This window comes from Hoplias malabaricus, chromosome 1, assembly GCF_029633855.1.
Source record: "Hoplias malabaricus isolate fHopMal1 chromosome 1, fHopMal1.hap1, whole genome shotgun sequence".
Classification (NCBI taxonomy): domain Eukaryota; kingdom Metazoa; phylum Chordata; class Actinopteri; order Characiformes; family Erythrinidae; genus Hoplias; species Hoplias malabaricus.
In genome coordinates, this window is record NC_089800.1 from 10969064 (window position 1) to 10982161 (window position 13098).

At 38.6% G+C, this 13098-nt stretch overlaps 1 protein-coding gene and 1 long non-coding RNA gene across 2 annotated transcripts in view; one reads left to right on the forward strand and one right to left on the reverse strand.

Moving 5' to 3' along the window:
• The window catches only part of LOC136688444 (uncharacterized), a 42460-nt gene that overhangs the window by 10157 nt on the left and 19205 nt on the right, over positions 1 to 13098 (forward strand). The window lies entirely within an intron of this gene.
• slc35b3 (solute carrier family 35 member B3) lies at positions 1136 to 10939 on the reverse strand. The gene is made up of 10 exons (XM_066677446.1): positions 10392 to 10939; positions 8925 to 9152; positions 7427 to 7548; positions 6587 to 6741; positions 5035 to 5142; positions 4580 to 4677; positions 4358 to 4450; positions 4079 to 4190; positions 3917 to 3986; positions 1136 to 2667 (listed from the first exon to the last, which is right to left on the reverse strand). Exons 1-10 carry the CDS (start codon positions 10404 to 10406, stop codon positions 2517 to 2519), a joined length of 1152 nt encoding a protein of 383 aa, XP_066533543.1. The 5' UTR covers positions 10407 to 10939; the 3' UTR covers positions 1136 to 2516.

Sequence of the window (13098 nt, forward strand, 5' to 3'; positions counted from 1 at the left end):
AGAGTCTCACCCAGGCTGCAAACCTGTGTGTGTGTGTGTGTGTGTGTACGTACGTATATATATATATATGAGAGGGACACAAAGAGAACTGGACATAAGACAGGGAGGACATTAAATGAATTTTGTTTGCATTGCTGCAAGGTCAAACGTTTCCTAAGTAAATGTGCTGTTTCCTATTAGGTTGATAAACAATTTCATTAAGTAGTACATTAAAAAAAAAAGCACACTTCTGTGTTAATTGAGGGCTTTGTGGCTATTGTGGTTACCTGTTACCATGCAATCCCAACCAGGATAATTAACCAGCATTGTGCTTATAGCACTGTGAAAATGGATGGGCTTACCAACAGCCACATGATCAGTGGAGCCTCCTGAAAGTCCTTGTAGCTATATTTCTATGTGTTTTGGACTATATGGGGCGTCTGGGGTGCAAAGTGCAAAGGCGCCATTTGATAGATGAAAACTTTCTGCACTTCAAATGGGTTTAAACCTTCATTGTTCGCGCTGCTGCTGTTCCTCTCCACACACACTAAGACAAATGGCTGCGGTGGGCAGCAGTCAGCTGGGGTTTGCAGACACTGTACAATCCAAATGGACCTTTCACACACACGGATAATAACAAGCGCTCCATTTCTTGTAGCTTAAGACAAATTGGCTGCATTTAAAAGGGTTATGATTTGAAACAAAGTGCTCACAAAGATAGATAACAGCATCTCCTCAGCTGGAGACTTCTCTCTTGACGTTTCACTTAGGAGACGAAGGCCTGGCAAACATTTCTTTTTTTAAGCCACAAAAACACGATAAACAATGTGGAATTATAGGAAAATAGAGAAGTAACAATCATTTTCTAGAGTCGTGTGTGTGCATTTAAAATTATATCACTGAAAATGTATATATTTATTAATATTATAGCATGTTTTGTTATATTTTTGGTGTGAATTTTGGTGCTCATATCAGACAAATGGTATTGTTGGGTTTTTACACATCAAGAAGACAGATATATTTAGAGAGGTCCATCATCTTAACATATCTATTGGCTGTGGTCAGAAATTGATCGAGGATGCAGAATGTGAAAGGCAACAGATTTACAATCATTTACAAAGGGGAACAATCTTTTTTTTTTTAATTGTGGTTTCATTGCATTTGCAGCCTTGTGCAATATTTCCACTGCAAATGACAGTACTGTGATTAAGGATAGCCCGCATTATACATTATTGTGATGAGGAATATTCCCCGACAACTGAAATTGCTCCTGCATGTTGGTTGACTCAGCTGAACTTGTGCACTCCTATGGACCCGGGATTCCACCCTCTTCTCTATTTATAGCTGCAACATCTGGTTGAGGACCATAAGGTCTTCTCTATGCACTGTTCAGAAGCAAGCGGCCAGCCTTGTTTTTCCTCATCTTGGTCAGCCTGCATTTTGGCTTCTGGCCCGAGTGTACTGCATTATTAACAGCCAAATTCAGCGGTGTCCCCGATATATTTGCATTACAATTTTTATGATTTTGTTTTGAGATGTATCTGAGATTTGACATGCCGTCCCCACCCGTGTTTCACAAACGGACACATTTCAAATCGATCAGTTAAAATGATGCCCTTTATCATTGGCTGGCTGCGTCATGGTTGGCTGTGTTGATATTGGCCGTCTGTAAAGGAAGAGGGTGGTGCTGCTTGTACAATAATCATTTCCCTAGGGTTCTCTTTCTCTCTTTTACACAAACACATGAAAGTGTGCGCACACACAAACATATGTGACGTTCTGCTCATCTAAATTAGGTCTAAAGCCAAGCCCTATGAACAATGTTTGTTTTCTTTCTAGTGCTATCTTATTCCAGGATTGCTAATCAAACAAGCCCTGGGCTATCGGAGGGGTAAACATCTGAGAAGCTGCTTGGCAGCCTTTCAACTCTCCGTGCTGCAGCCAGCGGATAAGAGACGCCTGGCAATCTACTTACACCGTCATTTAGGAAAACACTTCAAACCATTTGAATAAACTTCTCAGTTTGTTTTTTTTTAATGAAAAACAGAGCTACCCCTTCACCAAACAAATGGATAGCGAAAATGATATGCTCCTGAATGTCGACCTTTTAAAAATGCTGTGATACTCCCATGTTCACCATCTAAATCACAGTTAAATTTAAAAAAAAATGTATTTGGAAATTACTGACTTAAGTGTCAAAGGACACCATTTTACTGGCACATGCAGGTGAAAAAAAGAGACCTATTACAACAATAATTCCTTTCAATCAACACCCGGTTCGGACATGATGAAACTGTTGCAGCTCCTTTCACAGTACGAGTCTCTCCCCAAAGCCCAGGCAGGATGAGACCAGTGCAAAACTTTGCCATTTGACTAAAATCATCAGCTTCCTTCTTGTTCACCCTGTATTCATCAGCAGAGTGCTCCTTCTTTAGGGTGTGGTTGCAGGTTGTCAGGTCTAGCTTTTCACCCCCCTCACGCAGCCAGTCCACTGGGGTGGAGTTAAGGTCCATAGGGTGAAGTCAAAGTACACCTGACTACACAGTCTGAGAGAGTGTTCGGCCCTTCTTTGCGCTGAGCACTCGCTTCCAGAGCTCTGCTAACGAGGGTAGCTTCATTTTGTCCCTGTTTTTGCTGTAGACGTTGAGGAAGATCCCGAAGATAACCAGCAGGCCTCCCCATACATACCTACACCAGAGACAGTAACACCATGTAATAAGAAAAAAAGGAAATGCAGCTAAATATTGCAAAAAATTACCACCGACTTGCCAGGCTATTATAAGGATGTTCATTCTGGCTAATGTTTGTATTTAAGTATTAGTAAATGCCCAGTACGTGAATACACACCACCACAAAAAAACGCTGTCAGGATGAATGGGAATACGTGTGCTAGTAGGTTAAAAAATCAGAAGCATGAAAGAATATTAAACAATAAATGTATGTGCACATTTGAAGACTAGTTCGTAGGGTGGTGGTCACTGAAATGTTTATATCCACTGATGAATGTGCCAAAATAGTTATTAAATGAACCTTAGGTAAGATTCAGTATTTTTGCTAATAGGCTCCCCCTACAGTTGCAGAGGTTAATACCCTTTTACAGCACTGTCCTGAAATCAACCGTGAGGGCGAGGGAGGTTGGGAAACAAAGTTTTCTCCAAAAAGTAATGTTGAGGCACTACCTAGTGTTTCTTTAAGTTAAACTTGAGAACAGATAAATAGAAATTCTAAACTTATCTTCTCATTGTTATTGGCTCTAGCTTCTGTTAGATATAGAGGCCCTATTTTAGTCTCTCTCTCTCTCACCTAATGATGATTACTGACACTTGGTATGGATAAAGGTACCCTTGCACATCCTTATTTTTGTCAGGTTCATCTGCCTCATACAATAGGTTTACAATTTCTGACTGTAGCCCATCTTTTGCTGCACAGTTTATAATTCTCTTTATACTCCCAATGTGTAGTTTAATGTTGAAGTAATCCACCATAAAACCACCATCACTTGCTCAGAAGGACTGACTAGACTACTGACACAGAACTTGGTGTTCAGTAAGGTAGGTGTGTTATTTCTATCCTGATCCGAAGTATATAAGTACATTGCGACTTTCTCCATTATACTGATGTAACTGCTGTACTGAAAAACAGTCTACCAGCCAAACTGATATCAGTGGTGATCCTGTGATCGTCTTTCTCCACTGACTGACCACATAGGTAACTGAGACAGCACAGCAGCACCGGGGCTACAGTCAGTAACTCTAACCCACCTGCAGCTACAAGGTAGATGGACCTGTAAAACTGGCAACTCAGTATAAATGATATTGTTCATGTGTAATATTTAAAGGAAATCACAGAATCCCATAACTTTAACATTAAGCATTCATTTGATAATTTCCTTCTGCAGTTATTGGATTTTAGTTATATTTCTAGAAAGCTCACTTACTGAAAAGTAAACGGTTTTGTGAAGAATAAAAATGATAACACAATTGTCATGGCCTTTCTTCCTGTTGTCACTAAAAGAAAGAAAAAAAGACATTGTTATTAAATCTGTCAAATCCAACATTCAGTTGGTCAAATGTAACTGAAATGAAATGGGTATTCTCACCTGTGACTGCGACCAGTGCTCCGAAGAGCTTTATCAAGGCAAGGACAAAAGAGATGCCAAAGTAGCCAGTAAGTGAGAAGAAGAACGCATAACCATATGTTGTCAGTGGATGCTGTGACAAACACAAGATTTTGAAAATAAATACTTACAGATACAAGTCTTGTTCATGTAAAAACTTTCATAAAAAACATTCATAACATTAAGATATTTATATTTTTATTTAATATTTACTGATATTGTCTTGTTTTTTATTTGCAATTACTAAAACTTAAAACTGACCTGAGCACAGAAAGCCACAGCAGGTCCCAGTCCCCCAATACACAAGAGACCCAGCAGAATATATACAAACCCAATAGAGTAGGAATATAATACCTACAAAAAACGAAAGGCAATAATAGCACCTCAGCTCAAAGTGCTGCTCAACTGTCGAATCGGTTTAAAGATTACATTGCAGCCACTTCGAAAACTGGCTGTAAGCAACAGACAATTTAATTTATTTACCATTTCTGAGTTGGATCCATTGTGCAGTTTCATCGCTTTTTCCTGCACATTTCCAATAGCAGCATCGGCACAAAGCGCCAGGGAAATAAGGATAACCCCTAGAGAATGTAACAAAAACATAATTTAAAAACACAGGCAAAACAAATACACATTTGTCAATTGCCAGCACTGGTACCGGGATCATTTTTTAAATCTTTTCATAGCAACATATTTTCATAGGAAATTTAGACGGCTTATTGAATGGATGATACACCTATGAGGCTTATGCGCCGTGGTCAGGTAGAGATAGAGGGAGCAGAGGGGGAAGAACCAGTGATAATTCATAGCTTTGTTCATATTTCAGCCCAAGAAGAAGAAAAAAAATTCAGATAATCAGAATAATTACCAGTACTGATACATGCTGCAGTAAATGAAATTAGTAAATCATAACGTGTTGATTTGGAAGAGCAGAATACCTGTCACATTGAAGTTTGGTGCAACTGTGCTGTCGGCCAGTGTGAACCAGATGAGACCTAGACTCATGCACAGAGCAGCTGACACATCTGCAATGTTGTATCTTTTCCCTGAAACACACACACCAAATGAGAGCAAACAATCCTCAATTGACTTTACTCCAGACAAGTGAAAATAGCAAATAATAAGTGATTATCACTTCTTTTTGGACAGAAATTTGACTGATTTTGCACCTGTCAAATCAATGTGATAAAATTCTTTCAAAGTTGCTACTGAGCCTCAGCCACAGGCAGGGCTTAATTCTCCTTGCTGAACGCCATTAAGAAGGTGCTGGGGATGCCGCTATGAGGATTTTGCTCTGTGGTCAGGTAGAGATGGATTGAGCAGAGAGGGAAAAGCCAGTGAAGATTCAGAGCTTCAGATCAGTGCGGCTGAGAGCAGCTGCCATGGCACTGGCTCCAGGTCGGCCTCGGCAGAAAACCTTTGAACAAGTTCAGCCATGGAGAGAGGATGCCTTCATCAGTTTAACAACAGAGAATAAGGGAGAGTGAGAGTGAGAGACTGAGAGAGAAAGCAAATAGGAAAGGGGTTTTCTTGCTGGACTATTCAATTCACTATTAGCAAGACAATGGAAGGAAGAAAAAAATAAATAAATGGGGAAGACTTTCCAAAGATGGTCATATAAAACATAGTGGTGAGAGACAGAAACGAAGACGGAAAGAAAAAGAAAGTAAGGTGTTGGACTAGGGAAAGAAAACCAAGACACAAAGAGACAGTCTTCCTAACCAGTCCATTGCCGTGGGGATGACAAGGTGACGCAGCAGGTTGGTCTGTAAGTCTTTGATTCTGCAATGCTTTGATGGACTAGCATCCTGCATGCATCCCGAACCAATACATCAGCCCCAGGGGACCGAAAGGCCGCAATGCCAAGAGAGAACCAAAGAAACTATCCCCATCAAAAAAGAAGGAAAAAAAAAACAACTTGTGATCAGTGGGATGGGGAAACCTTGAGAAGATGATGGAGAGATGAAAGGAGAGAGGCTGAAGTTGTCTCTATCTTGCTCATTCCTTTTCTTGTTTTCTCCCTCTCCCAAGACCAACAGTTGCATCAGAAAAGTGAAAAGAAAAAGTTTTGGAAGAAAAGGCCGGACATGGGTCACTGCTCTTAAACGAGTGTGGAGTGTGAGGAAAGAAAGAAAGCAAAAAAGGCAAGAGTTTTTTGAGGAATAATTAACCACAGACGTATATCTTTCAAAATCTTTATTAAGACTCTATTCCACTGCGAGTTAACTAAATTTAACAGGCTTAGGTTCAATACTACATTAAAATTTTTTATGTTGCATTCAAAAATAAGGGAATGGGCTGATTCAGTTTGTTTACATTTTACCTGCTCTTTTAAGTCCTTTAAATGAAATAATTGAATTATTAATTTTTATGCCAACATAGTGTTTATATTAATACACTTCAGAAAATAATGGAAAATTGATAACAAATAACACATTCAATACCCACAGAGTTAATTTTACTCAAGAAGAAATCAAAGTTGCTATTTACCTTGTATGAAAACCCCTCCAATCATAACAGGAATGAGTTTGCAGCACTTGAAGATGACTTGAGTTGGATAGTTCAAGTATCCCAATGATGTGTTGGAGAGGCCCATGGTCCCAACTGTTAGAAATGCTATGATCATATACGTTTTTCCCGGGATCCTGAAATATTCGTTTGAAGGAAAACAAAATATCAGGCATATCAGACACTGCGCGCTGGCTCAATGGACAAGATTAGTGCTGGCGATATGAGCGCAAATCAATATCATGATTAACTGATATTAACATTTTACCACATTTATGATTAACGAATGGTTATTTTGTTTTTGTAATTTTGACACTCGTAGTTCAGTGATGAGGCTTGTACTATAAATATACTTCCGTATTAAATATGGGATATTTTTCTAATGTTGCTGGTAGCTTGTTCCTCTCTTGTTTTATGAGCACTGTTTATATTTGTGTGATTGTGCTTCGGTCGCTGAAACCGTCTTAATTATAGTCAAAACACGTCCAAACCACAGACACTGTGTTTTTCTTTGGTATGAGCTGCTCGAGTCGCTTGGTCGGCCTCAACGTTTAGGTTGCTTCCATGTTGCAGATATTGGCAGAATCACATGACTACCAACTTGGTAGCGTGGTTTTAAAGGCACAGTACATGAACACAGTGGGGACATAGAATAAAAATAATTTATATAATCAATATAGACAATATTATATCGATTAAAAGTTCTGAATATCGATTTCAATTAATTTTTGGTTAATTGTCTAGCCCTAGACAAGACAGTCTTGGTCTGGAAAACTGGACTGTAGGTTTTCCTCTGAGTAAGACTACATATCTACCACTCACCTCCTCCTCTTGTCCTGAGTAAGCTGTAGCTCGACCAGGCCAAACGTAGAGTAGAACCCAAACTGAACGAGGGTGAGGTACCAGCCATAAGGTTTGAATCCTTCTACAGAAAAGATCAGCTCCTACAAAGAGAAAGAGTGAGATATTTGGACATTAGCTACATCTGGCTGACGGTCACAGCAGTGTAGTGTGAGCAAAACGTGATCCAATTCATCACATAGTTACCAAGGCCTTCATGAGCTCAACTGAACAAGATAGAAAAGGGTGAACATTAACTTTTGCAATGCTGTGACCTTCCAGTTCCTGAATATAAACACATGCTCCTAGACTGCCTTTTCTGACCAACAGGACCATGCTATCATGGCCAGCATACAGTTATTGAAGCTGATGTCTTGGAAAGAGGTAAAACGGTCAAGCGTATTGATCTGAGCGACTCTGACAAAGGTCAAATTGTGATGGTTATATTGTTTTGGTCATAGCAACTTCAAAACAGCAGGCCTTCTCTCATGTTTCTGGTATGTAGTGATTAATACCTAACACAAAGGTTACCATAAGTTTTCTCAAGGCTCACAGATGAGCAAGGGATCAAAGCCCAGTCTGACCTGTTACACAAGAATTACTCTATCACAAATTTCTTTAGCATCTTTCTATCATAGCCTGCACTAACCTTTATAACAACTAGTTTTAGAATAGCTCTTCTGTGAGATTGGGCCAGACAGGACACTCTTCCCGCCCCTTGCTTCTCAATGAGCCTTGGACACCCATGACCCTGCTGTCACTTCACCGGTTGTCCTTATTGGGCCAATAGAAATGAACAGTGACCACACACTTTTTCAGCAGCTATGGTTCTGTAAGTAAAAATCCAATTCATGTTCTGCACAGACATTTTGAAAAATGAAGGTGTACTTAAGGTGTTTAATGTCAGAATGAACTACTTATCCCAAAAATCACTGCAAATGGTTTCAACAAACCACTTTCACCACATTTCCCAGACAACTTTTTTAATCAGGTATTTATCCCTAGTGTTTTGTGTATGTAGGTGTTTTTTTTCTTTTGGGTAATGTATTTGGGTCATTTTTTCTAATTGGTAAATGTCACAGTCCCTATGGTGATAATAAATGTTTTTTTAACTTCTGGAACCAGACTAGCTCTATTTTTGTAGATACTAACCACTGCACTGCACATAACTTCCTCCTACAATGGTTTTTATAAACTAGCAAGTTACCAAACACAGAGGGCATACTCTGCCTGCATTATCCAAAAGTGTGTCTTGCCGGGAGACTGTAGAATGTAGGCTCTGTTTTATGGAATCATTTATGGAGTACCCCATAATAGTGTTTTAGACTAAACAAGTGTTTGTCATATTAGTAAAAGTGCTGGTAATTAAATAATGTAACCAAAACATAGAATGGTACAATTGTTACTAGGTTGTATACGAGGGTATATATTAAAACTTGTAACCATCGATTCCCTATTGATTGGAGACAAATATCCATACCTGCAGGTAACCATAGATGAGGTAAAAGAGGAAGACTCCAGCCACACAGATGAAGAACTGTGTCGGAGTGTTAAAACTGCTCAGGTTGATCCCCAACACTCTCAGTTCCTCCACAGATTTGATATGTGGGGACATGGCCTCTGTGGAGGAGGGGATGGAGATGGAGATGTGTTTCCGGGAGTTGTAGTTGATTAAGCCAAATTTGGAACTCATTGTGTCTGGAGTTTCCTGTGGGTTTGGAGAGGATGCCATTGTCAGTGCCAAGACATGTCAATACAGAATCAGTTCAAATATGTCATCTACTTAAATACAAGTGCCAGCTTCAGACTGAAAACATATCCTTATGCCTGTACAAAGCCACTGTAGCTGCAAGCTGATTCTGGAAATGTTACTAAAGAGGTATGAGGCTCTTAGATTTAAACTAAAACAAAGCATCAAAGCTATCTCTAGATGAGATATGTTTTCTGTACACTAGAGTGTCATGGATTTAATATTATGGTGTATTATTAATGTTATTAGGGGGACTTACAATTGCATAGTGATGTTACTGCTTAAACTACACGTAATCAAAGTGCTGCCATGTAATGCAGGAATATGAATTAATTTTCCTTGTTCAAAATATGGCATGTTTATCTACTCAGAAATTTGAGGAAGAAATAAAGAAATATACATTTATATAAAAAAATGTATGTCAAGTTTCATTTTATGAAACCATAAATATAATAAATGAAGAGTGGTCTCTGATTTTTGCACAGTACTTTATGTCCACATGGAGCTTTGCAGAATTATCTGCTCCAGATAACAGATTAATGAACTAAAGGTGATATCTGCAGAAATAACTTTCTAAAAGAATAAGGAATAAAGAAAAGCTCAGACAAGCTTTTACAGTCTTCTTTAAAAAGCACCATTGCCTATAAACCTGCAGCTCAAAACCCCCACCCCATAAGCAGACAGGGTTTGTTTCTTATTGTGGTTTTTCACTGCACAGATTTATGATGCAAAAAACCCTAGCTGTCTTTTTTGAGACTGTTTTAAAGATGCTGCATTTTCAACCATGGTATTTATTTCTTATTTCACGTATAATACTTCTTCTAACAAAATAATGAAGGTAAAACACTGGGTATTCACTGGAGGGTCCTGGGGCTCCTCCTAGTTAAATTCATTTTTAAAGCACTGAACTGAAACCAGTGGTGAATGGGAGAGCATGGGGGTGGTTTCCTAACCTCCTCCAAGTTACATAGTGCAGTTTCTGTAGTGCTGAGCCTAGAGTACAGAGTACCATCAGCAGATGTTTTATTCTCTATATTACAGGTCAGTGGAGCATTAACATTATTAGGACGCTGCAATTTTAAGGTATAATACACTGCGTAGTGTTGTCTTCTTTTAAGTGTCAAATACGGTTTGTATTCTAGTGTGTACACTTATGCAGTTCTCATGAAATAAAAGTCGCAGGACTGGGGTTCTTACCTGAACTAAAAACATAGGGGAAATGTAGTGAGTGAATCCGTGGAAGGCATCAGAGCTGAGACACGCCTCTGCTCTGCTCTAATAATTTCAATCGGCCTGGAAGGCACTTAATAAAAACACATCCGGGAACAAAAAAATGCCCAAACATACTTATCCCCGTGTTAAAATAATAAAGCACAAGAGAGCTAGCTGATTGTTCCCTGAAATGACAGCTCAGCCAGGACACCAGAGACCATCATAAAAACAGAGAGAGCTTTACTCCAGTCCAAAACGACGAGCTAAGCGCTAACGTTACCCAGACCTGAAAGCAGAAACCGTGTGTTCTTTCAGTTTAACCGGGCTGTCTAAGTGCCACCTGCAGCATTCCGCTTTTAAAGACATCAGACCATCGTATCTACAGTACAGACGCGCTATTTCGCGTTTCTGGGGCGAATCTTCTTCGTTATTTTGCCATTTCTAGGCTTCAGTGCTAAAGCCGCCAACGACTTCCTCCAACAGAGAACTGTAACCTGTGACGCGGCACAGAGCTGTGATTGGTCCAAACTTTGATGACGCAATGAGCGCTGACGTTAACTTTCTTCTCTGAATCAGAATGTGTATGAGGTCTGTTTAGAAAAAAGTATATGTTCTGTTCTTTTCACGCTGCTGTGTTTTCATGTAAGAGTTATCTAATCTTGCTAAAACGGTTTATATTCTTCAGTAAGTGCTGTTTTATATGTTTAATGTTCTGACGTCTGTTGCATATGATTTAAATTGTAAAATAATATTGTAGAAAAATCTTAAATTAATATTTACTGAATAATACAAATCTGCATTTCATTTTTACCCCTTTATTGTGTCAGGTACAACTGCTAAAGGACAAAAATAAACTAAACAATGACCTAGTTCAGAAATTACATCTACTCTGAATCTCAGAAAACTAGTTTCAAATGTTCAGCTTCAAATGTCCAGAAGACTAGTGTTAGTTGTGTTAATGTAACACTGGCCTGAAACACTATTTTGAAAAGTTCATATGCTTACCTGGTTTGCGGTGCTGCATGGTTGCATTTCGCTGTTTGAAAAACTGCACATTAGTTTGTGAGGGTATTTGTCTATTAGGATAAAAAAAAAACAACTTCATACTAGTTGAACCTGTATGTCCTGTTTTTCCATTTTCATTTAACATCTGTTGTTACAGTAACAGTAAAAGTGCAAACATTGACCGCAGGCATAGGTACCGGAAGTAATTTTAAGCCCCTAGATAAATTTCAAGCTTGGACCACTGCTTCTCCCCCCTGCCAGACTGATTGTTTTTACCAACTAAATTTCTACAGTGTGCTTTAGAGGTGTAGTCTATTTCCTTTAGAGGGTATGTATTCATTTATATTAGGGAGTTATGCTTTTTATTTAACAGTTTCTTTTTGGTTTGGTGAAATAGAAAGTTGGGGAGGTAAATGTTTTGTTGTTAACTTTGGGCTTAAGATGACATCTGAAGATGTTTGCTTCCTTCATGGCTTCCTTTATAGTGTAATTTTGGGGCTTTTGAAAAGAGAAAAAAAATTTAAATTTGACACCATGTCACATCTAAAGACAATAAAGACAATGATCTTTCGTCACAAATACCATTTGTTCACAGTGTAATTCCATGTTTTTTTTTTTTCTGAAGGAAACACATAGTGCTTGCAAAGAGCTCAACATGTGTGTGTGTGTGTGTGTGTGTGTGTGTTGTGTCAGGAATATTTAAAAACTGTTGGGAGAGTCATAAAAATAGTGAGGATTGAGATAGAGAAAGTGAGCTGTAAGAGAGAGATAGAATACCAGTAAGCTAGAAGGAGTGAAAAGTAAGGAGTGAGAGAGAGATAGAAGAGTGAGAGAGAGCTAAGAGTGAGGAGTGAGAAAGAGAAGAGTGAGGTGTGAGGAAGATGGGCTTACTTATAGGAGGCTGATCCTGACCCTGATAAAATAATAATAAATAAATAATGTTAAAATAATAATAATAAAAAGAAAATACATGAAGGGCAGCACGTTGGCACAACAGGTAGGGTCACTGTCACACAGCTCCAGGGTCCTGTGATTGTGAGTTTGGTGTGTTTTCGCTGTGTCCGTGTGGGTTTCCTCTGGGTGCTCCAGTGACCTTCTACAGTCCAAAAAACACACATTGGTAGGTGGACTGACTTCCCAAAAGTGTCCATAGGTTTGAATGTGTGAGTGTGTGTCGCCCACACTCACAAGGGACTGGAATCCCCTCCAAGGTGTGTTCCTGCCTTGCGCCAAATGATTCTGGGTAGGATCCGGACCCACTGAACCCTGAGCTGGATAAACGATTACAGACAATGAATGAATGAATATACATTAGATAATAATAGAAAAAATTAATATAATAAAAATTGGACTGAATATTTAAACATGAATATATTAAAAACAAAAAGGCTAAAGATCTGGTGAGATCTTTGGAAAGAAGACTGGAAAAAAGATGAAGAAAATTTACAAACTCTTTAAAATATAGTATTTTTCAAGTAATAAAATAATATCAATAATAAGGAACAATATATAAAAAGTATATATAAGAAGTATTACAAGCTCTATAATTATATTAACGTTTACCTAATAATAGTGCTTGATGAATATTTTCCACGCAATTAATAACCCATATGTTATTAACGGTAACAGCTTCTAATTTATGCAATGAACTTGAATTAATGTTAATATTAAAGTCTTGTGTAATTTT

What these genes read in the sequence shown, in the direction of transcription:
- slc35b3 (XM_066677446.1), bottom strand. An exon ending in TGGAGGGGTTTTCATACAAG is followed by an intron (nt 5,143 to 6,586) that starts GTAAATAGCAAC and finishes TGTGTGTTTCAG; the next exon opens with GGAAAAGATACAACATTGCA. An exon ending in ATGGATCCAACTCAGAAATG is followed by an intron (nt 4,451 to 4,579) that starts GTAAATAAATTA and finishes CGTTTTTTGTAG; the next exon opens with GTATTATATTCCTACTCTAT.